The sequence below is a fragment of the Procambarus clarkii genome, chromosome 40 (assembly GCF_040958095.1).
Source record: "Procambarus clarkii isolate CNS0578487 chromosome 40, FALCON_Pclarkii_2.0, whole genome shotgun sequence".
Classification (NCBI taxonomy): Eukaryota; Metazoa; Arthropoda; class Malacostraca; order Decapoda; family Cambaridae; genus Procambarus; species Procambarus clarkii.
The window spans coordinates 25,193,390-25,218,724 of NC_091189.1; the positions used below are offsets into that span (position 1 = coordinate 25,193,390).

A 25,335-nucleotide genomic window follows, 5' to 3' on the forward strand; every position below is an offset into this window, starting at 1 on the left:
AGCAAGCAAGCAAGCAAGAGAGCAAGCAAGAGAGCAAGCAAGCAAGCAAGAGAGCAAGCAAGCAAGCAAGAGAGCAAGCAAGCAAGCAAGAGAGCAAGCAAGAGAGCAAGAGAGCAAGCAAGCAAGCAAGCAAGCAAGCAAGAGTGCAAGCAAGCAAGAGAGCAGGTAAGCAAGTAAGAGAGCAAGCAAGCAAGCAAGAGACCAAGCAAGCAAGAAAGCAAGCAAGCAAGAGAGCAAGCAAGAGAGCAAGCAAGCAAGAGAGCAAGCAAGCAAGCAAGCAAGCAAGCAAGCAAGCAAGAGAGCAAGCAAGCAAGCAAGAGAGCAAGAGAGCAAGCAAGAGAACAAGCAAGCAAGCAAGAGAGCAAGAGAGCAAGCAAGAGAGCAAGCAAGCAAGCAAGCAAGCAAGAGAGCAAGCAAGCAAGCAAGAGAGCAAGAGAGCAAGCAAGAGAACAAGCAAGCAAGCAAGCAAGTAAGCAAGAGAGCAAGTAAGCAAGTAAGAGAGCAAGCAAGCAAGCAAGAGACCAAGCAAGCAAGCAAGCAAGAGAGCAAGAGAGCAAGCAAGAGAACAAGCAAGCAAGCAAGCAAGAGCCTGAAGTAACCAAGAATGCCTCAGACTACTTCATCTGCTCAAGGCGTCCCGTCACATTAAGTAAGTCTCATCCTTGGCCCACAACTCCTGCGATTATGTCTTGGCAACAATTTTGGTGTCACAGGAGGGTCTGAAGTATGCTTGGAGACGACGATGTGGTCCCACAGAAGCAGGTGTAGCACAGAGGTCCCACAGAAGCAGGTGTACCACGGAGGTCCCACAGAAGCAGGTGTACCACAGAGGTCCCACAGAAGCAGGTGTACAGGTGTACCACAGAGGTCCCACAGAAGCAGGTGTACCACAGAGGTCCCACAGAAGCAGGTGTACCACAGAGGTCCCACAGAAGCAGGTGTACCACAGAGGTCCCACAGAAGCAGGTGTACCACAGAGGTCCCACAGAGGTCCCACAGAAGCAGGTGTACCACAGAGGTCCCACAGAAGCAAGTGTACCACAGAGGTCCCACAGAAGCAGGTGTACCACAGAGGTCCCACAGAAGCAGGTGTACCACAGAGGTCCCACAGAAGCAGGTGTACCACAGAGGTCCCACAGAAGCAGGTGTACCACAGAGGTCCCACAGAAGCAGGTGTACCACAGAGGTCCCACAGAAGCAGGTGTACCACAGAGGTCCCACAGAAGCAGGTGTACCACAGAGGTCCCACAGAGGTCCCACAGAAGCAGGTGTACCACAGAGGTTCCACAGAAGCAGGTGTACCACAGAGGTCCCACAGAAGCAGGTGTACTACAGAGGTCGCACAGAAGCAAGTGTACCACAGAGGTCCCACAGAAGCAGGTGTACCACACAGGTCCCACAGAAGCAGGTGTATCACAGAGGTCCCACAGAAGCAGGTGTACCACAGAGGTCGCACAGACGGAGGTGTACCACAGAGGTCCCACAGAAGCAGGTGTACCACAGAGGTCCCACAGAAGCAGGTGTACCACAGAGGTCCCACAGAGGTCCCACAGAAGCAGGTGTACCACAGAGGTCCCACAGAGGTCCCACAGAAGCAGGTGTACCACAGAGGTCCCACAGAAGCAGGTGTACCACAGAGGTCCCACAGAAGCAGGTGTACCACAGAGGTCCCACAGAAGCAGGTGTACCACAGAGGTCCCACAGAGGTCCCACAGAAGCAGGTGTACCACAGAGGTCCCACAGAAGCAGGTGTACCACAGAGGTCCCACAGAAGCAGGTGTACCACAGAGGTCCCACAGAAGCAGGTGTACCACAGAGGTCCCACAGAAGCAGGTGTACCACAGAGGTCCCACAGAAGCAGGTGTACCACAGAGGTCCCACAGAAGCAGGTGTACCACAGAGGTCCCACAGAAGCAGGTGTACCACAGAGGTCCCACAGAAGCAGGTGTACCACAGAGGTCCCACAGAAGCAGGTGTACCACAGAGGTCCCACAGAAGCAGGTGTACCACAGAGGTCCCACAGAGGTCCCACAGAAGCAGGTGTACCACAGAGGTCCCACAGAAGCAGGTGTACCACAGAGGTCCCACAGAAGCAGGTGTACTACAGAGGTCGCACAGAAGCAAGTGTACCACAGAGGTCCCACAGAAGCAGGTGTACCACACAGGTCCCACAGAAGCAGGTGTACCACAGAGGTCCCACAGAAGCAGGTGTACCACAGAGGTCGCACAGACGGAGGTGTACCACAGAGGTCCCACAGAAGCAGGTGTACCACAGAGGTCCCACAGAAGCAGGTGTACAGGTGTACCACAGAGGTCCCACAGAAGCAGGTGTACCACAGAGGTCCCACAGAAGCAGGTGTACCACAGAGGTCCCACAGAAGCAGGTGTACCACAGAGGTCCCACAGAAGCAGGTGTACCACAGAGGTCCCACAGAGGTCCCACAGAAGCAGGTGTACCACAGAGGTCCCACAGAAGCAGGTGTACCACAGAGGTCCCACAGAAGCAGGTGTACTACAGAGGTCGCACAGAAGCAAGTGTACCACAGAGGTCCCACAGAAGCAGGTGTACCACACAGGTCCCACAGAAGCAGGTGTACCACAGAGGTCCCACAGAAGCAGGTGTACCACAGAGGTCGCACAGACGGAGGTGTACCACAGAGGTCCCACAGAAGCAGGTGTACCACAGAGGTCCCACAGAAGCAGGTGTACAGGTGTACCACAGAGGTCCCACAGAAGCAGGTGTACCACAGAGGTCCCACAGAAGCAGGTGTACCACAGAGGTCCCACAGAAGCAGGTGTACCACAGAGGTCCCACAGAAGCAGGTGTACCACAGAGGTCCCACAGAAGCAGGTGTACCACAGAGGTCCCACAGAAGCAGGTGTACCACAGAGGTCCCACAGAAGCAGGTGTAACACAGAGGTCCCACAGAAGCAGGTGTACCACAGAGGTCCCACAGAAGCAGGTGTACCACAGAGGTCCCACAGAGGTCCCACAGAAGCAGGTGTACCACAGAGGTCCCACAGAAGCAGGTGTACCAAAGAGGTCCCACAGAAGCAGGTGTACCACAGAGGTCCCACAGAAGCAGGTGTACCACACAGGTCCCACAGAAGCAGGTGTACCACAGAGGTCCCACAGAAGCAGGTGTACCACAGAGGTCGCACAGACGGAGGTGTACCACAGAGGTCCCACAGAAGCAGGTGTACCACAGAGGTCCCACAGAAGCAGGTGTACCACAGAGGTCCCACAGAGGTCCCACAGAAGCAGGTATACCACAGAGGTCCCACAGAGGTCCCACAGAGGTCCCACAGAAGCAGGTGTACCACAGAGGTCGCACAGACGGAGGTGTACCACAAAGGTCCCACAGAAGCAGGTGTACCACAGAGGTCGCACAGACGGAGGTGTACCACAGAGGTCCCACAGAAGCAGGTGTACCACAGAGGTCCCACGGAAGCAGGTGTACCACAGAGGTCCCACAGAAGCAGGTATACCACAGAGGTACCACATAGGTCCCACAGAAGCAGGAGTACCACACAGGTCCCACAGAAGCAGGTATACCACAGAGGTCCCACAGAAGCAGGTGTACCACACAGGTCCCACAGAAGCAGGTATACCACAGAGGTCCCACAGAAGCAGGTGTACCACATAGGTCCCACAGAAGCAGGTGTACCACAGAGGTCCCACAGAAGCAGGTGTACCACAGAGGTCCCACAGAAGCAGGTGTACCACAGAGGTCCCACAGAAGCAGGTGTACCACACAGGTCCCACAGAAGCAGGTATACCACAGAAGTCCCCTCAGAAGCAGGTGTACCACACAGGTCCCACAGAAGCAGGTATACCACAGAGGTCCCACAGAAGCAGGTGTACCACAGAGGTCACACAGAAGCAGGTGTACCACAGAGGTCCAACAGAAGCAGGTGTACCACAGAGGTCCCACAGAAGCAGGTGTACCACAGAGGTCCCACAGAAGCAGGTGTACCACAGAGGTCCCACAGAAACAGGTGTACCAGAGAGGTCCCACAGAAGCAGGTGTACCACAGAGGTCCCACAGAAGCAGGTATACCACAGAGGTCCCACAGAAGCAGGTGTACCACAGAGGTCCCACAGAAGCAGGTGTACCACAGAGGTCCCACAGAAGCAGGTGTACCACAGAGGTCCCACAGAAGCAGGTGTACCATAGAGGTCCCACAGAAGCAGGTATACCACAGAGGTCCCACAGAAGCAGGTGTACCACAGAGGTCCCACAGAAGCAGGTGTACCACAAAGGTCCCACAGAAGCAGGTGTACTACAGAGGTCCCACAGAAGCAGGTGTACCACAGAGATCCCACAGAAGCAGGTGTACCACAGAGGTCCCACAGAAGCAGGTGTACCACAGAGGTCCCACAGAAGCAGGTGTACCACAGAGGTCCCACAGAAGCAGGTATACCACAGAGGTCCCACAGAGGTCCCACAGAAGCAGGTGTACCACAGAGGTCCCACAGAAGCAGGTGTACCAAAGAGGTCCCACAGAAGCAGGTGTACCACAGAGGTCCCACAGAAGCAGGTGTATCACAGAGGTCCCACAGAAGCAGGTGTACCACAGAGGTCGCACAGACGGAGGTGTACCACAGAGGTCCCACAGAAGCAGGTGTACCACAGAGGTCCCACAGAAGCAGGTGTACCACAGAGGTCCCACGGAAGCAGGTGTACCACAGAGGTCCCACAGAAGCAGGTGTACCAAAGAGGTCGCACAGAAGCAAGTGTACCACAGAGGTCCCACAGAAGCAGGTGTACCGCAGAGGTCCCACAGAAGCAGGTGTACCACATAGGTCCCACAGAGGTCCCACAGAAGCAGGTATACCACAGAGGTCCCACAGAGGTCCCACAGAAGCAGGTGTACCACAGAGGTCGCACAGACGGAGGTGTACCACAGAGGTCCCACAGAAGCAGGTGTACCACAGAGGTCCCACAGAAGCAGGTATACCACAGAGGTCCCACAGAAGCAGGTGTACCACAGAGGTCCCACAGAAGCAGGTGTACCACAAAGGTCCCACAGAAGCAGGTGTACCACAAAGGTCCCACAGAAGCAGGTGTACCACAGAGGTCCCACAGAAGCAGGTATACCACAGAGGTACCACAGAAGCAGGTATACCACAGAGGTACCACAAAGGTCCCACAGAAGCAGGTGTACCACAGAGGTCCCACAGAAGCAGGTGTACCACAGAGGTCCCACAGAAGCAGGTGTACCACAGAGGTCCCACAGAAGCAGGTGTACCACAGAGGTCCCACAGAAGCAGGTGTACCACAGAGGTCCCACAGAAGCAGGTGTACCACAGAGGTCCCACAGAAGCAGGTGTACCACAGAGGTCCCACAGAAGCAGGTGTACCACAGAGGTCCCACAGAAGCAGGTGTACCACAGAGGTCCCACAGAAGCAGGTGTACCACAGAGGTCCCACAGAAGCAGGTGTACCACAGAGGTCCCACAGAAGCAGGTGTACCACAGAGGTCCCACAGAAGCAGGTGTACCACAGAGGTCCCACAGAAGCAGGTGTACCACAGAGGTCCCACAGAAGCAGGTGTACCACAGAGGTCCCACAGAAGCAGGTGTACCACAGAGGTCCCACAGAAGCAGGTGTACCACAAAGGTCCCACAGAAGCAGGTGTACCACAGAGGTCCCACAGAAGCAATTTTTAAACATAAACCTAACCAAACACTGGTAATGACCGTCCTTACACTCTGCCACAGGCGTTAAAAGGCGCGGGGGCGGGGGCCAGGAGCCGAGGTTTGACCGCGCAAGCCTTTTTTAAGCGAGTATATGTAGGCAAGTACACGCCCCTTGAGAGTTTTTACTTCCATTAAGTGGATCAATACTTTTTGTTGGTGATCATTGTTGGAGGCCGGTGATGCCGGAGGCTGGGAGGGAGAGAGGGAGGGAGGGAGAGAGAGGGAGAGAGAGGGAGAGGAGAGAGGGAGAGGAGAGAGGGAGAGAACAAGAGAGGACACAATAACCATCGTCGACTACTCTCTCTTCTCTCTGTCACTTCTTCTACACTGTGAAATTTATTCTCCCGTTGTTAGTGGACTTGAATGACTCGAGGAGTAGTTGACGGTAGTTAAACGTCTCTCTTAATATGTGTAAAACAAGTTTAGTATATTGACTGTACCTGACTTGTGACAGTTATGTGACACAGCACCTGACATGTGACAGTTACGTGACACAGCACCTGACATGTGACAGTTACGTGACACAGCACCTGACATGTGACAGTTACGTGACACAGCACCTGGCATGTGACAGTTATGTGACACAGCACCTGACATGTGACAGTTATGTGACACAGCACCTGACATGTGACAGTTACGTGACACAGCACCTGACATGTGACAGTTATGTGACACAGCACCTGACATGTGACAGTTATGTGACACAGCACCTGACATGTGACAGTTATGTGACACAGCACCTGACATGTGACAGTTATGTGACACAGCACTTGACATGTGACAGTTATGTGACACAGCACCTGGCATGTGACAGTTACGTGACACAGCACCTGGCATGTGACAGTTACGTGACACAGCACCTGACATGTGACAGTTATGTGACACAGCACCTGACATGTGACAGTTACGTGACACAGCACCTGACATGTGACAGTTATGTGACACAGCACCTGACATGTGACAGTTATGTGACACAGCACCTGACATGTGACAGTTATGAAAAACACAGCACCTGGCATGTGACAGTTATGTGACACAGCACCTGACATGTGACAGTTACGTGACACAGCACCTGACATGTGACAGTTATGTGACACAGTACCTGACATGTGACAGTTACGTGACACAGCACCTGACATGTGACAGTTACGTGACACAGCACCTGGCATGTGACAGTTATGTGACACAGCACCTGACATGAGAGAGAGAGAGAGAGAGAGAGAGAGAGAGAGAGAGAGAGAGAGAGAGAGAGAGAGAGAGAGAGAGAGAGAGAGAGAGAGAGAGAGAGTGGGCGAGGGGCCGGTTGACGTCAACAGCCAGTGATGTCACTACTCCTCACAATCCCCCTCTCAAAATCCTCTCTCTCTCTCTCTCTTTCTCCTCCCACACACTCTCCCTCACTCTCCCTCACTCTCCCTCACTCTCCCCAAGTCCTCTACATCCACCTCATCTCTCTCTCTCTATCACCTATTATGCCTCAAACTCTTCCCATTTTTACGCTCGTTATATCTTCTTTCCTCCTTCCAGGTGGTAACACCCGTCACAGTGGCCAGGTGGTAACACCCGTCACAGTGGCCAGGTGGTAACACCCGTCACAGTGGCCAGGTGGTAACACCCGTCACAGTGGCCAGGTGGTAACACCCGTCACAGTGGCCAGGTGGTAACACCCGTCACAGTGGCCAGGTGGTAACACCCGTCACAGTGGCCAGGTGGTAACACCCGTCACAGTGGCCAGGTGGTAACACCCGTCACAGTGGCCAGGTGGTAACACCCGTCACAGGGGCCAGGTGGTAACACCCGTCACAGGGGCCAGGTGGTAACACCCGTCACAGTGGCCAGGTGGTAACACCCGTCACAGGGGCCAGGTGGTAACACCCGTCACAGTGGCCAGGTGGTAACACCCGTCACAGGGTATCAGAGTATACTCTGAAGGCCGTCATGACTCAGAAAGGATGTACAGGTTTCGTAAGAGGACACGTGTATGCCTGATGATTGGTAGGTCAGGGTAGGAGATACTGGGGTATTCATCTGAGGCTGTGAGAGAGAGAGAGAGAGAGAGAGAGAGAGAGAGAGAGAGAGAGAGAGAGAGAGAGAGAGAGAGAGAGAGAGAGAGAGAGAGAGAGAGAGAGAGAGAGAGAGCAGCATCCCTGGTATGGTAATGGTAAGTGGGTTTCCAGCAATTGGCTGACCTAACTGGATCCTGTCACCAGTTGTCACTGGATTTCCTCCCGGGCCCTCTCTCTCACACTCTCCCAGGCCCACTCTCACACTCTCCCAGGCCCTCTCACACACACTCTCCCTGGCCCTCTCTCTCACACACTCTCCCAGGCCCTCTCACACACATACTCTCCCAGGCCCTCTCTCACACTCTCCCAGGCCCTCTCTCACACACTCTCCCAGGCCCTCCCTCTCACACACTCTCCCAGGCCCTCCCTCTCACACACTCTCCCAGGCCCTCTCACACACTCTCCCAGGCCCTCTCACACACTCTCCCAGGCCCTCTCACACACACTCTACCAGGCCCTCTCACACACACACTCTCCCAGGCCCTCTCACACACTCTCCCAGGCCCTCTCACACACTCTCCCAGGCCCTCTCACACACTCTCCCAGGCCCTCTCACACACTCTCCCAGGCCCTCTCACACACTCTCCCAGGCCCTCTCACACACACTCTCCCAGGCCCTCTCACACACTCTCCCAGGCCCTCTCTCCCACACTCTCCTAGGCCCTCTCTCCCACACTCTCCCAGGCCCTCTCACACACTCTCCCAGGCCCTCTCACACACTCTCCCAGGCCCTCTCTCTCACACTCTCCCAGGCCCTCTCTCTCTCCCACTCTCCAAGGCCCTCTCTCACACACACTCTCCCAGGCCCTCTCTCACACACACTCTCCCAGGCCCTCTCTCACACACACTCTCCCAGGCCCTCTCTCTCTCACACTCTCCCAGGCCCCTCTCTCTCACACTCTCCCAGGCCCCTCTCTCTCACACTCACCCAGGCCCTCTCACACACACTCTCCCAGGCCCTCTCACACACACTCTCCCAGGTCCTCTCTCCTCCAGGTCTCATCTCTCATGTTCTCACTAAGTGACTCTTATTAGTTTAAACGTTATCTTCAGCCCGGAACGAGCACTGCCCAAGCGTCCGTCCCCAGGGAGGCGAGGGGTCGGGAGAGGGGAGTGAGGGGACGGGAGAGGGGAGTGAGGGGACGGGAGAGGGGACGGGAGAGAGGAGTGAGGGGACGGGAGAGGGGAGTGAGGGCACGGGAGAGGGGAGTGAGGGCACGGGAGAGGAAAATGAGGGGAGGCGAGGGGACACAATGTGAAGGAAAGGGGTCTGACACTAGTATGAGATGTGATGAAGGAAAGACAAAGGGAAGGAAGGAAGGTTGGGTTATGGGGAAGGAGAGGGCACTATGGTGATGGGTGAGAGCAGGGAGGGAAGACTAGGGTGAGGGAGGGAGGGAGAGAGAGAGGAGGGGGACAGGAGCTAGGTGCCCACATCTGTGTTATGGGTCGCGGGAAGTCACAGCTTCGGAATCAACCAAACCGTTCAATATACAACGTGTTAACAACAATTAAAGCACCTTAATATTAACGTTTAATATGAATCGGCCTCAGTAGGTAAGGTGGGTTGCTTGGGTTCGTACGTTTCTTGTTAGGTAAAACAGTTTAATTTTTTACGAAGTGATGAATTGATTTGCCAGATAGCTGCTCAACACTAAACACGAGTTGTTTACATGATCAGCTGATCACCACGTGTTGGTCAAGAGTTGCCAGATAGCGGGTCAACAACACGAGTTGTTTACATGATCAGCTGATCACCACGTGTGGGTCAGGAGTTGCCAGATAGCGGGTCAACAACACGAGTTGTTTACATGACCAGCTGATCACCACGTGGTGGTCAGGAGTTGCCAGATAGCGGCTCAACAACAAACACGAGTTGTTTACATGATCAGCTGATCACCACGTGTGGGTCAGGAGTTGCCAGATAGCGGCTCAACAACAAACACGAGTTGTTTACATGATCAGCTGATCACCACGTGTGGGTCAGGAGTTGCCAGATAGCTGCTCAACACTAAACACGAGTTGTTTACATGATCAGCTGATCACCACGTGTTGGTCAAGAGTTGCCAGATAGCAAAAAGTGACAAAAACACCCTCGTGGGTTCAAGTTCCTGGTCACAATAATCTTCCAATATTGAGCTTCGTGACATTTGTTTCAGTCAGTGGACTTAGAGAAGGTACACAACGATTTTATGGAGTTCAAAGTTAAAAGAAAGATTCCTGGTTGATGGAACGTCTCAGGGAAACGTTCCTTCAATATCCACAAACTCATAACGTAACGTTCCTCCTCCCCCACCCTCCAGTCCTGTAGAATTATTTGGGCACAGAATTTGTTTGAGGAGAGACGTTCCGGGCTAGCCTCTCTCAACCCTTACCCCGATCACTGCTGAGAGCCTAACCGAGAAGCAAGAGAAACAAAAACTATATATATATATATATATATATATATATATATATATATATATATATATATATATATATACATCGATAATGTTTTGTGTCACAAGTGATCAACAAGAGGCTCACGACAGTCACTATACAAGGCACTTTACATCTATGGTGAGTCACACAGTTACTAGTCTTGCTCCACACCCACCCAACTGGGCGGCAGCTTTACAGTCATGTGCTCCACACCCACCCAACTGGGCGGCAGCTTTACAGTCATGTGCTCCACACCCACCCAACTGGGCGGCAGCTTTACAGTCACGTGCTCCACACCCACCCAACTGGGCGGCAGCTTTACAGTCACGTGCTCCACACCCACCGAACTGGGCGGCAGCTTTACAGTCATGTGCTCCACACCCACCCAACTGGGCGGCAGCTTTACAGTCATGTGCTCCACACCCACCCAACTGGGCGGCAGCTTTACAGTCACGTGCTCCACACCCACCCAACTGGGCGGTAGCTTTACAGTCACGTGCTCCACACCCACCCAACTGGGCGGTAGCTTTACAGTCATGTGCTCCACACCCACCCAACTGGGCGGCAGCTTTACAGTCAAGTGCTCCACACCCACCCAACTGGGCGGCAGCTTTACAGTCATGTGCTCCACACCCACCCAACTGGGCAGCAGCTTTACAGTCAAGTGCTCCACACCCACCCAACTGGGCGGCAGCTTTACAGTCATGTGCTCCACACCCACCCAACTGGGCAGCAGCTTTACAGTCATGTGCTCCACACCCACCCAACTGGGCGGCAGCTTTACAGTCACATGCTCCACACCCACCGAACTGGGCGGCAGCTTTACAGTCATGTGCTCCACACCCACCCAACTGGGCGGCAGCTTTACAGTCACGTGCTCCACACCCACCCAACTGGGCGGTAGCTTTACAGTCACGTGCTCCACACCCACCCAACTGGGCGGTAGCTTTACAGTCATGTGCTCCACACCCACCCAACTGGGCGGCAGCTTTACAGTCAAGTGCTCCACACCCACCCAACTGGGCGGCAGCTTTACAGTCATGTGCTCCACACCCACCCAACTGGGCAGCAGCTTTACAGTCAAGTGCTCCACACCCACCCAACTGGGCGGCAGCTTTACAGTCATGTGCTCCACACCCACCCAACTGGGCAGCAGCTTTACAGTCATGTGCTCCACACCCACCCAACTGGGCGGCAGCTTTACAGTCACATGCTCCACACCCACCGAACTGGGCGGCAGCTTTACAGTCATGTGCTCCACACCCACCCAACTGGGTGGCAGCTTTACAGTCACGTGCTCCACACCCACCCAACTGGGCGGCAGCTTTACAGTCATGTGCTCCACACCCACCCAACTGGGCGGCAGCTTTACAGTCACGTGCTCCACACCCACCCAACTGGGCGGCAGCTTTACTGTCATGTGCTCCACACCCACCCAACTGGGCGGCAGCTTTACAGTCACGTGCTCCACACCCACCCAACTGGGCGGCAGCTTTACAGTCATGTGCTCCACACCCACCCAACTGGGCGGCAGCTTTATAGTCATGTGCTCCACACCCACCCAACTGGGCGGCAGCTTTACAGTCATGTGCTGCACACCCACCCAACTGGGCGGCAGCTTTACAGTCACGTGCTCCACACCCACCCAACTGGGCGGCAGCTTTACAGTCACGTGCTCCACACCCACCGAACTGGGCGGCAGCTTTACAGTCACGTGCTCCACACCCACCCAACTGGGCGGCAGCTTTACAGTCACGTGCTCCACACCCACCCAACTGGGCGGCAGCTTTACAGTCATGTGCTGCACACCCACCCAACTGGGCGGCAGCTTTACAGTCACGTGCTCCACACCCACCCAACTGGGCGGCAGCTTTACAGTCATGTGCTCCACACCCACCCAACTGAGCGGCAGCTTCACAGTCATGTGCTCCACACCCACCCAACTGGGCGGCAGCTTTACAGTCATGTGCTGCACACCTACCCAACTGGGTGGCAGCTTTACAGTCACGTGCTCCACACCCACCCAACTGGGCGGCAGCTTTACAATTACTTGCTCCACACCCACCCAACTGGGCGGCAGCTTTACAGTCATGTGCTCCACACCCACCCAACTGGGCGGCAGCTTTACAGTCACGTGCTCCACACCCACCCAACTGGGCGGCAGCTTTACAGTCATGTGCTCCACACCCACCCAACTGGGCGGCAGCTTTACAGTCATGTGCTCCACACCCACCCAACTGGGCGGCAGCTTTACAGTCATGTGCTCCACACCCACCCAACTGGGCGGCAGCTTTACAGTATGTGCTCCACACCCACCCAACTGGGCGGCAGCTTTACAATCATGTGCTCCACACCCACCCAACTGGGCGGCAGCTTTAGAGTCATGTGCTCCACACCCACCCAACTGGGCGGCAGCTTTACAGTCATGTGCTCCACACCCACCCAACTGGGCGGCAGCTTTACAGTCATGTGCTCCACACCCACCCAACTGGGCGGCAGCTTTACAGTCATGTGCTCCACACCCACCCAACTGGGCGGCAGCTTTACAGTCATGTTCTCCACACCCACCCAACTGGGCGGCAGCTTTAGAGTCATGTGCTCCACACCCACCCAACTGGGCGGCAGCTTTACCGTCATGTGCTCCACACCCACCCAACTGGGCGGCAGCTTTACAGTCATGTGCTCCACACCCACCCAACTGGGCGGCAGCTTTACAGTCATGTGCTCCACACCCACCCAACTGGGCGGCAGCTTTACAGTCATGTGCTCCACACCCACCCAACTGGGCGGCAGCTTTACAGTCATGTGCTCCACACCCACCCAACTGGGCGGCAGCTTTACAGTCATGTGCTCCACACCCACCCAACTGGGCGGCAGCAGTCATGTGCAGGCGGCACCTACAGTAAGCACATATTGGATACTTCGCTAAGATTCCTGGCAGCACATCTTTATACATAAAGAACTTACACAGTTCTTGGACACCATTGATGGTGTTATCTCTGAATTCCGCGATTTTGTTCACATTGCATTATATAATGACGCAAAGTATGCGCATAGTTCTGCTGACAGAGTTTACATTTAGTCAGGTCTACATCAGCAGATCTATAGAATACCAGTTTCTGGGTTTGATTCTTAAGCCTTGACCATTCAATAATCATTATGTAAAGAAACACCTCTATGTTTAATACTTGTGTGAGTGTTGGTGGTGTTACGTTACTGACCGTCCGTGGTGTTACGTACTGACTGTTCCTGGTTATAATTTTATAATTTTGCCCCGAGGGGCGAGTTTATTGGGCAGCGCCACTCATCTTGTGAGTGAACATACCGCCATAGCAGAATGTACAACACTCCCCAATAGGAAGAAAACCCACTGGGTTGTTCATCCTGTCACTTGTACCCAGACACAGCTGGGACTTGCTTAACTGTCTCAAGTGAACAGCTCCTCAAACAAGAAGATTAACATCTATCAACCCCTAAAAGCTTACGTTATCTTGCGGGTGCAAAATGGGGAAATCTTTTAAGAACAGCATCAACATTTGACAAAAAGTGTTTTCCTAACTCAAACAATGTGGGGTTTATTATTCTACAGTTATTCCTAATGTCTCTCAGGTGTTCACATTCACGTAGATAGTGGTCAAGGCGGTGTCCATCACTCTCACCACAGATTCTGCAACTTCGCTGATCAACTGTTGTTTCCATTCCAAATCTCCATGGATATTTGTATCCAAGACGGATTCTCGCTATTACTGATTCTCTCCCTCGTCGTCCTCCTCTTCGTCCATAATGACTGGGATTGCCAGCTGCAACCATGTTGTACCATCGTACAGATTCACTGGTTTGTGCTTCTATCCTCCTTTCCTCAGTTACCTTGTCACGGTGATGTTGCCTGATAATACCTCTAATTTGTAGTTGAGTCTTGGGTATGAAGTATTCAATATGGTCTCCTTCAGCGCCTTCAGCAGCCAGCACATCTGCTCGTTCATTCCCACATATTCCAACATGGGAGGGGATCCACAGAAACTTGATGACTCTTCCCTGGTTGGTAAGTACTCTCACAGCTCTCTTGATTTCAGCGACTATTGCAAGATTTTCTGTCTGATTTTTACTTAGGCTTTGCAGTGCTGCTTTTGAATCGGTGCAAATCACTGCACCATTAGTGTTCCGTTCAAGAAACCTTAACGCCATAACAATGGCAGTTAGCTCTGCTTGCGTTGAAGATGCATAGTTCTCAATACGTGCTTTGTCTTCATTTCTGCGTTGGAAAGTATTATCCTTGATTACCGTGTATACTGCACCAGCCCTGCCATTGATAGGATTAGATGACCCGTCAGTGTAGATTTGATCTAATTCATCTCCGGCTTCTTTATAAATGTCCTCGAGATACTTGTGCCTCATTTCTTGTGGTAACATGTTGGATTTTTTCATTGCCATTTCATTGATGATGATCTTGCACGAGTCATCCTCCCAGGGAGGTAACCTCTCTACAGGCAGGAGCTCACGGGCTTGCTCAAGCAGGTGAAGCTCTTCAAGGTAGCAGACTGCTCTGTGATGCCATTTTTTGCTTCTCCTGTTTCCCCCTGAAAGTAGCACAGAGCTCAGTTTTTTCTTGGCAATATCATTGTAATGGGGATCTCTGGCTATCTTAATTGCAAGCTTAGCATTCAGCTCCTGAATTCTGCTTTTAATTCTGGGAAGGGACAACTCCTCTCGTAGATTAGACGTTTTGGCAGTTCTTGGGACTCCAAGAATGATTGTCATGGCTTCATTTTGAATGCTTTCAAGCCTTTTCATATCGCTTTGGGAGTAGGTGCACAGTACTGGTGCGGCATAGTCTATGACGGAGCGCACATAGGCTGTGTACATCATTTTGAGCACGGCAATAGAGGCTCCATGTCCATTCCAGGTCATAGCTTTCAGTGCCCTGAGTCGACTTTTGCATGTTCCTATGAGTTAATTGAGCTCCTCTTTCTTTCCCTTGTTAGAGCCGACAGTGACGCCAAGGTACCAATAGTGGTCAACCCATTCAAGTGTTACACCATTAATTTGCAGTTCTTCATTTGCTCTCCGCTTGTGATGGGAGTATGCCTTCGTCTTGTTTGTGGAGAGAGTGAAACCGAGCTCAATACATTTCCTTCCGAGGAGTTCAATGGACTGTTCAATTTTTCCCAAGGTGGGAGCTTGTATTAGGACATCATCTGCATATCCCACTTGTTGTGTTCCTTCCGGAAAATCAATATTTGCAATGGCGTTCATAAGTACATTGAATAGTGTGGGGCTTAAGACTCCGCCTTGGGGGGTCCCGAGTTCCATATTGATTGTTCTGGAGACTGCACCATTGAAGCAAACCTTGGCTTTCCTTCCTGTGAGGTAGTCTTCAACCCATTTCATGAGTCTCCCCTTGACACCCATGCATGCAAGCTCGTCCAGGATCGCAATCCCCTGTGCTTTGTCGAAGGCTCCTTTGATGTCAACAAATACAGAGTACCTAGCCGTGTCATTAGCCAAGTAATTAACTATACAATTTGCTGTGCTCCGTCCTTTAACAAATCCATTGACCCCCTCCCCTAACCTGCCTATTTTGTGCAACAGTCGGTTTAGGATGATCCTTTCAAGCATCTTGCAAGTGCATGACACGAGGCTGATAGGTCTGTAATTACCAGGGTCATTAGGCTTCGGTATGGGAATAATTATTGCGTGTTTCCATTGTGTGGGCAACACTCCACTTAGGAATGACTTGTTAAACAGGTGGAGTAGTGGATTCCCAGACACTTCACACAGTGCATTGAGTATGTCGTAGGTGACGCCATCTTCACCAGGTGCTGTACTTTTACCCTTTTTCATAGCGCCCCTTACTTCTTGGGCTGTGATTGGTTCCCCATATTCGTCATCACTAGACAGTGCTCTTGTTATCCTAATTCTTCTGTCATCATGTCGCAGGAGCTGTTCCCTGCTGATTTCTGCAGGGAGGGAGGAGGAGGATGCTGCATCACTCCACTTGTGAATTAGTTCCTCAGCCTTACCCTGGGGGTCTTCGTGAGCCGCAGGCCGGGCTCTGCCCCCCTTAGCTATCTGAATTTTTGCCCACACTTCTCTTGCAGATGTTTCCCGTCCAATAGAGCTAGTGAACTCAAGCCATTGTCTTTCCCGCTCTTTAATCTTCTCTTCCCTGGCTACTTGACACACAGTTTTAAACAACTCTTGGTTACTTTCAGTGGGATGTCTCCGGTAATCTCTACTCATGTCTCGCACATTTGCGTTAAGCATCTTTATGTAATCATTCTCATACCATTTTATTTTCTTCCTCTGAGGGTTACTTCGCCCAGGCGTACGGCGCGGAACTCTTAGACAGCTCTCAATGTGGTGGTTAAGGTCATCAACAAATGTGTTAAGTGGTGTTACGTTACTGACTGTCCGTGGTGTTACGTTACTGACCGTCCGTGGTGTTACGTTACTGACCGTCCGTGGTGTTACATTACTGACCGCCCGTGGTGTTACGTTACTGACCGTCCGTGTTGTAACGTTACTGACCGTCCGTGTTGTAACGTTACTGACTGTCCGTGTTGTAACGTTACTGACCGTCCGTGGTGTTACGTTACTGACCGTCCGTGTTGTAACGTTACTGACCGTCCGTGGTGTTACGTTACTGACCGTCCGTCCGTGTTGTAACGTTACTGACCGTCCGTGGTGTAACGTTACTGACCGTCCGTGTTGTAACGTTACTGACCGTCCGTGGTGTAACGTTACTGACCGTCCGTGTTGTAACGTTACTGACCGTCCGTGCTGTAACGTTACTGACCGTCCGTGTTGTAACGTTACTGACCGTCCGTGGTGTAACATTACTGACCGTCCGTGGTGTAACGTTACTGACCGTCCGTGCTGTAACGTTACTGACCGTCCGTGGTGTAACGTTACTGACCGTCCGTGCTGTAACGTTACTGACCGTCCGTGCTGTAACGTTACTGACCGTCCGTGGTGTTACGTTACTGACCGTCCGTGCTGTAACGTTACTAACCGTCCGTGTTGTAACGTTACTGACCGTCCGTGTTGTAACGTTACTGACCGTCCGTGCTGTAACGTTACTGACCGTCCGTGGTGTAACGTTACTGACCGTCCGTGGTGTAACGTTACTGACCGTCCGTGGTGTAACGTTACTGACCGTCCGTGGTGTTACGTTACTGACCTCCTATAACCAGTAAGAAACGCAGTTAAATGTTAGCAAACTTCACTACATATTTTTCCCCCATTTTCCCGAGGACAGACCGGCTGTCTGGCTCACCTCCCACCACAATATATATATTATATATATTGTATTTCCCTCCACAAAATCATGTTTTTCCCCACAAAATCACTTAAAAAATCATTTCATTCAATGACTGATGGTGTTATGCTAATTTGTTTTTCTTTTCCATAATATATGCATAATATATTATATTCCATAATATGTTTTCTTTTAAAAATATATATATATATATATATATATATATATATATATATATATATATATATTATATATATATATATGTCGTACCTAGTAGCCAGAACGCACTTCTCAGCCTACTATGCAAGGCTCGATTTGCCTAATAAGCCAAGTTTTCATGAATTAATTGTTTTTCGACTACCTAACCTACCTAACCTAACCTAACCTAACTTTTTCGGCTACCTAACCTAACCTATAAAAATAGGTTAGGTTAGGTTAGGTTAGGTTAGGTAGGGTTGGGTAGGTTCGGTCATATATCTACGTTAATTTTAACTCAAATAAAAAAAAATTAACCTCATACGTAATGAAATGGGTAGCTTTATCATTTGATAATAAAAAAATTAGAGAAAATATATTAATTCATGAAAACTTGGCTTATTAGGCAAATCGGGCCTTGCATAGTAGGCCGAGAAGTGCGTTCTGGCTACTAGGTACGACATTATATATATATATATATATATATATATATATATATATATATATATATATATATATATATGTCGTACCTAATAGCCAGAACGCACTTCTCAGCCTACTATTCAAGGCCCGATTTGCCTAATAAGCCAAGTTTTCATGAATTAATGTTTTTTCGTCTACCTAACCTACCTAACCTAACCTAACCTAGCTTTTTTTGGCTACCTAACCTAGCCTTACCTATAAATATAGGTTAGGTTAGGTTAGGTAGGGTTGGTTAGGTTCGGTCATATATCTACGTTAATTTTAACTCCAATAAAAAAAAATTGACCTCATACATAGAGAAAAGGGTTGCTTTATCATTTCATAAGAAAAAAATTATAGTAAATATATTAATTCAGGAAAACTAGGCTTATTAGGCAAATCGGGCCTTGAATAGTAGGCTGAGAAGTGAGTTCTGGCTACTAGGTACGACATATATATATATATATATATATATATATATATATATATATATATATATATATATATATATATATATATATATATATATATGCATACAAATAGCATGGCTCGCTGCCAGCCGCTATTGAAGGTTAGACCAGGACAGATATAACCTCACGATATTTACAAAACGATTAACTGGTGTGACAGCCACATGTGCGAGCCATGTGTCCGTGCCACATATATGTATATATAACCACACTTCCCGCCCTCCTAAACCAAGACACCATTTTAATTCAAACGTTTATCATTAGTAAATACAGCCATAAATACGTTACCAGGGGAAATAGAGTTGTGTGTATATAAGGATATACACACACACACACAAGTCCGATGTATAGAATACGTATACGTATGTATGAGTCGATATACTTTCAACAATAGGATGTATTTCTAACGTTGGTTTACTCGAACGTAAAGAACACGACGTATTAGCTGAGAGGATGAGTTTAGTCACACAGTGGGAGGCTGAGGGCGACACTGAGATGAGGGAGGCTGACCTCAGCATCCTCTCTACCCCCTGAACACCATACAGCTGCCTGCAGCGTGCACGCGACGTCATCAACACGTCTCTTTACGGTATTTAACGTAGCTACAGTGATGCATCTGCGTCAAAATAACGTTGTTAGAGAGTTGTGTACTCTCTGGGTGGCGGGTTACTCTCGCTCCCACAGGTAACATTCTTGTTCACGCTTTAGACAGGTGAGTCATTAGTCAAGGTGTTGACGGGACCTGCCCAGTCCAGGTAGTTGTTGCCTGCAGACTGTAATGATGGTAGTTGTTGCCTGCAGACTGTAATGATGGTAGTTGTTGCCTGCAGACTGTAATGATGGTAGTTGTTGCCTGCAGACTGTAATGATGGTAGTTGTTGCCTGCAGACTGTAATGATGGTAGTTGTTGCCTGCAGACTGTCATCAAGGTAGTTGTTGCCTGCAGACTGTAATGATGGTAGTTGTTGCCTGCAGACTGTAATGATGGTAGTTGTTGCCTGCAGACTGTAATGATGGTAGTTGTTGCCTGCAGACTGTAATGATGGTAGTTGTTGCCTGCAGACTGTAATGATGGTAGTTGTTGCCTGCAGACTGTCATCAAGGTAGTTGTTGCCTGCAGACTGTAATGATGGTAGTTGTTGCCTGCAGACTGTAATGATGGTAGTTGTTGCCTGCAGACTGTAATGATGGTAGTTGTTGCCTGCAGACTGTAATGATGGTAGTTGCTGCCTGCAGACTGTCATCAAGGTAGTTGTTGCCTGCAGACTGTAATGATGGTAGTTGTTGCCTGCAGACTGTAATGATGGTAGTTCTTGCCTGCAGACTGTAATGATGGTAGTTGTTGCCTGCAGACTGTAATGATGGTAGTTGTTGCCTGCAGACTGTAATGATGGTAGTTGTTGCCTGCAGACTGTAATGATGGTAGTTGTTGCCTGCAGACTGTAATGACGGTAGTTGTTGCCTGCAGACTGTCATGACGGTAGTTGTTGCCTGCAGACTGTAATGACGGTAGTTGTTGCCTGCAGACTGTAATGACGGTAGTTGTTGCCTGCAGACTGTAATGACGGTAGTTGTTGCCTGCAGACTGTAATGATGATAGTTGTTGCCTGCAGACTGTAATGTTGATAGTTGTTGCCTGCAGACTGTAATGATAGTAGTTGTTGCCTGCAGACTGTCATGACGGTAGTTGTTGCCTGCAGACTGTAATGACGGTAGTTGTTGCCTGCAGACTGTAATGATGATAGTTGTTGCCTGCAGACTGTAATGTTGATAGTTGTTGCCTGCAGACTGTAATGATGGTAGTTGTTGCCTGCAGACTGTCATCAAGGTAGTTGTTGCCTGCAGACTGTAATGATGGTAGTTGTTGCCTGCAGACTGTAATGATGATAGTTGTTGCCTGCAGACTGTAATGTTGATAGTTGTTGCCTGCAGACTGTAATGACGGTAGTTGTTGCCTGCAGACTGTAATGACGGTAGTTGTTGCCTGCAGACTGTAATGATGATAGTTGTTGCCTGCAGACTGTAATGATGATAGTTGTTGCCTGCAGACTGTCATGACGGTAGTTGTTGCCTGCAGACTGTAATGATGATAGTTGTTGCCTGCAGACTGTAATGATGATAGTTGTTGCCTGCAGACTGTCATGACGGTAGTTGTTGCCTGCAGACTGTAATGATGATAGTTGTTGCCTGCAGACTGTCATGACGGTAGTTGTTGCCTGCAGACTGTAATGACGGTAGTTGTTGCCTGCAGACTGTAATGATGATAGTTGTTGCCTGCAGACTGTAATGTTGATAGTTGTTGCCTGCAGACTGTAATGACGGTAGTTGTTGCCTGCAGACTGTAATGACGGTAGTTGTTGCCTGCAGACTGTAATGATGATAGTTGTTGCCTGCAGACTGTCATGACGGTAGTTGTTGCCTGCAGACTGTAATGACGGTAGTTGTTGCCTGCAGACTGTAATGATGATAGTTGTTGCCTGCAGACTGTAATGTTGATAGTTGTTGCCTGCAGACTGTAATGATGGTAGTTGTTGCCTGCAGACTGTCATCAAGGTAGTTGTTGCCTGCAGACTGTAATGATGGTAGTTGTTGCCTGCAGACTGTAATGATGATAGTTGTTGCCTGCAGACTGTAATGTTGATAGTTGTTGCCTGCAGACTGTAATGACGGTAGTTGTTGCCTGCAGACTGTAATGACGGTAGTTGTTGCCTGCAGACTGTAATGATGATAGTTGTTGCCTGCAGACTGTAATGATGATAGTTGTTGCCTGCAGACTGTCATGACGGTAGTTGTTGCCTGCAGACTGTAATGATGATAGTTGTTGCCTGCAGACTGTAATGATGATAGTTGTTGCCTGCAGACTGTCATGACGGTAGTTGTTGCCTGCAGACTGTAATGATGATAGTTGTTGCCTGCAGACTGTCATGACGGTAGTTGTTGCCTGCAGACTGTAATGACGGTAGTTGTTGCCTGCAGACTGTAATGATGATAGTTGTTGCCTGCAGACTGTAATGTTGATAGTTGTTGCCTGCAGACTGTAATGACGGTAGTTGTTGCCTGCAGACTGTAATGACGGTAGTTGTTGCCTGCAGACTGTAATGATGATAGTTGTTGCCTGCAGACTGTAATGATGATAGTTGTTGCCTGCAGACTGTCATGACGGTAGTTGTTGCCTGCAGACTGTAATGATGATAGTTGTTGCCTGCAGACTGTAATGATGATAGTTGTTGCCTGCAGACTGTCATGACGGTAGTTGTTGCCTGCAGACTGTAATGACGGTAGTTGTTGCCTGCAGACTGTAATGATGATAGTTGTTGCCTGCAGACTGTAATGATGATAGTTGTTGCCTGCAGACTGTCATGACGGTAGTTGTTGCCTGCAGACTGTAATGACGGTAGTTGTTGCCTGCAGACTGTCATGACGGTAGTTGTTGCCTGCAGACTGTAATGATGATAGTTGTTGCCTGCAGACTGTAATGATGATAGTTGTTGCCTGCAGACTGTCATGACGGTAGTTGTTGCCTGCAGACTGTAATGACGGTAGTTGTTGCCTGCAGACTGTAATGATGATAGTTGTTGCCTGCAGACTGTAATGATGATAGTTGTTGCCTGCAGACTGTAATGTTGATAGTTGTTGCCTGCAGACTGTAATGATGGTAGTTGTTGCCTGCAGACTGTAATGATGATAGTTGTTGCCTGCAGACTGTAATGATGATAGTTGTTGCCTGCAGACTGTAATGTTGATAGTTGTTGCCTGCAGACTGTAATGATGGTAGTTGTTGCCTGCAGACTGTCATGATGATAGTTGTTGCCTGCAGACTGTAATGATGGTAGTTGTTGCCTGCAGACTGTAATGATGGTAGTTGTTGCCTGCAGACTGTAATGACGGTAGTTGTTGCCTGCAGACTGTAATGATGGTAGTTGTTGCCTGCAGACTGTAATGATGGTAGTTGTTGCCTGCAGACTGTCATCAAGGCAGGTGTTGCTTGCAGACTGTCATCAAGGCAGGTGTTGCTTGCAGACTGTCATCAAGGCAGGTGTTGCTTGCAGACTGTCATCAAGGCAGGTGTTGCTTGCAGACTGTCATCAAGGCAGGTGTTGCTTGCAGACTGTCATCAAGGTAGGTGTTGCTTGCAGACTGTCATCAATGCAGGTGTTGCTTGCAGACTGTCATCAAGGCAAGTGTTGCTTGCAGACTGTCATCATGGCAGGTGTTGCTTGCAGACTGTCATCAATGCAGGTGTTGCTTGCAGACTGTCATCAAGGCAGGTGTTGCTTTTAGACTGTCATCAAGGTAGGTGTTGCTTGCAGACTGTCATCATGGCAGGTGTTGCTTGCAGACTATCATCAAGGTAGGTGTTGCTTGCAGACTGTCATCAAGGCAGGTGTTGCTTGCAGACTGTCATCAATGCAGGTGTTGCTTGCAGACTGTCATCAAGGCAAGTGTTGCTTGCAGACTGTCATCATGGCAGGTGTTGCTTGCAGACTGTCATCAAGGTAGGTGTTGCTTGCAGACTGTCATCAAGGCAGGTGTTGCTTGCAGACTGTCATCAAGGCAGGTGTTGCTTGCAGACTGCCATCAAGGTAGTTGTTGCCTGCAGACTGTCATCAAGGTAGGTGTTGCTTGCAGACTGTCATCAAGGTAGGTGTTGCTTGCAGACTGTCAGTTGGCGTGTACAGGTGGGCTACAGCTCCTGCTAATTAGTTACCTCTCACCCGCTGCCTCTTCCACAACAACCAACTTCAACATGAACAATACATACATGTTAATTTGTGGAAAACCTTTTATTATTCTTTTCAGTAATTACGTTGAAGAAATTGTGGTGATACACGTTGGGTGGTGGTGGTTGTTGTTTTGGGGGTGGAGGGGGTGGTGGTTGTTCTGGTGGTGGTGGTGGTGGTTGTTCTGGTGGTGGTGGTGGTGGTGGTGGTGGTTGTTCCGGGGGTGGTAGTGGTGGTGGTGGTGGTTCTGGTGGTGGTTGTTCTGGTGGTGGTTGTTCCGGGGGTGGTGGTGGTGGTGGTTGTTCCGGGGGTGGTAGTGGTGGTGGTGGTGGTGGTTGTTCTGGTGGTGGTTGTTCGGGTGGTGGTGGTTGTTCCGGGGGTGGTTGTGGTGGTGGTTGTTCTGGTGGTGGTGGTGGTGGTGTTGGTGGTTCTGGTGGTGGTGGTGGTTGTTCTGGTGGTGGTGGTGGTGGTTGTTCTGGTGGTGGTGGTGGTGGTGGTTGTTCTGGTGGTGGTGGTGGTTGTGGTGGTTGTTCTGGTGGTGGTGGTGGTGGTGGTGGTTGTTCTGGTGGTGGTGGTGGTTGTGGTGGTTGTTCTGGTGGTGGTTGTTCTGGTGGTGGTGGTGGTGGTGGTGGTGGCGGTGGTTGTTCTGGTGTTGGTTGTTCTGGTGGAGGTGGTGGTGGTGGTGGTGGTGGTTGTTCTGGTGGTGGTTGTTCTGGTGGTGGTGGTGGTGGTGGTGGTGGCGGTGGTTGTTCTGGTGGTGGTTGTTCTGGTGGTGGTGGTGGTGGTGGTGGTGGTGGTTGTTCTGGTGGTGGTGGTGGTTGTTCTGGTGGTGGTGGTGGTTGTTCTGGTGGTGGTGGTGGTGGTGGTTGTTCTGGTGGTGGTGGTGGTTGTTCTGGTGATGGTGGTGGTTGTTCTGGTGGTGGTGATGGTGGTGGTGGTTGTTCTGGTGATGGTGGTGGTGGTGGTGGTGGTGGTGGTGGTGGTTGTTCTGGGGGTGGTGGTGGTTGTTCTGGTGGTGCTTGTTCTGGGGATGGTGGAGGTGGTGGAGGTGGTGGTGGTGGTGGTGGTTGTTCTGGTGGTGGTGGTGGTGGTGGTGGTGGTGGTTGTTCTGGTGGTGGTTGTTCTGGTGGTGGTTGTTCTGGTGGTGGTTGTTCTGGTGGTGGTGGTGGTTGTTCTGGTGGTGGTGGTGGTGGTGGTGGTGGTGGTTGTTCTGGTGGTGGTGGTGGTGGTGGTTGTTCTGGTGGTGGTGGTGGTTGTTCTGGTGATGGTGGTGGTTGTTCTGGTGGTGGTGATGGTGGTGGTGGTTGTTCTGGTGATGGTGGTGGTGGTGGTGGTGGTGGTGGTTGTTCTAGGGGTGGTGGTGGTTGTTCTGGTGGTGGTGGTGGTGGTGGTGGTTGTTCTGGTGGTGGTGGTGGTTGTTCTGGTGATGGTGGTGGTTGTTCTGGTGGTGGTGATGGTGGTGGTGGTTGTTCTGGTGATGGTGGTGGTGGTGGTGGTGGTGGTGGTGGTTGTTCTGGGGGTGGTGGTGGTGGTTCTGGTGGTGCTTGTTCTGGGGATGGTGGAGGTGGTGGAGGTGGTGGAGGTGGTGGTGGTGGTGGTGATGGGGGAGGGTGTTGGATATGGACAACGACACCCATTACCTCTCTACACTGGTAGGAAAATAAGGCGCCTAATCTCTCAACAGTGAGAGAGAGAGAGAGAGAGAGAGAGAGAGAGAGAGAGAGAGAGAGAGAGAGAGAGAGAGAGAGAGAGAGAGAGAGAGAGAGAGAGAGAGAGAGAGAGAGAGAAACAGACAGACAGACAGACAGACAGACAGACAGACAGACAGACAGAGAGTGAGAGAGAGAGAGAGACCCCCGCCTGTCTCTCTATACTGACAGGAACACAACACCCCTTATCAGTATACACTGAGAGAACCCCTTATCTCCCCCACACCAACAGGAAAACGAGAACCCCTTATCTACACTGAAGACAAAAAAAAGGAAACTGACATGTGCCCATTGCGAGAAGCAATAGTTGAGAGGTCCTGTGTGACCAA

The 25,335-nt window shown here is 50.6% G+C and overlaps 2 protein-coding genes across 2 annotated transcripts in view; one reads left to right on the top strand and one right to left on the bottom strand.

Moving 5' to 3' along the window:
- The window catches only part of LOC138372839 (variable charge X-linked protein 3B-like), a 22,944-nt gene extending 16,206 nt beyond the window's left edge, over window positions 1–6,738 (top strand). Inside the window, exon 5 of the mRNA XM_069338503.1 lies at window positions 6,159–6,738. Within this exon, the coding sequence (XP_069194604.1) occupies window positions 6,159–6,738 (580 nt within the window). The remainder of the gene's footprint in view (window positions 1–6,158) is intronic.
- The window catches only part of LOC123748756 (leukocyte tyrosine kinase receptor-like), a 104,676-nt gene that overhangs the window by 62,920 nt on the left and 16,421 nt on the right, over window positions 1–25,335 (bottom strand). The gene's annotated exons all lie outside the window — the stretch shown is intronic.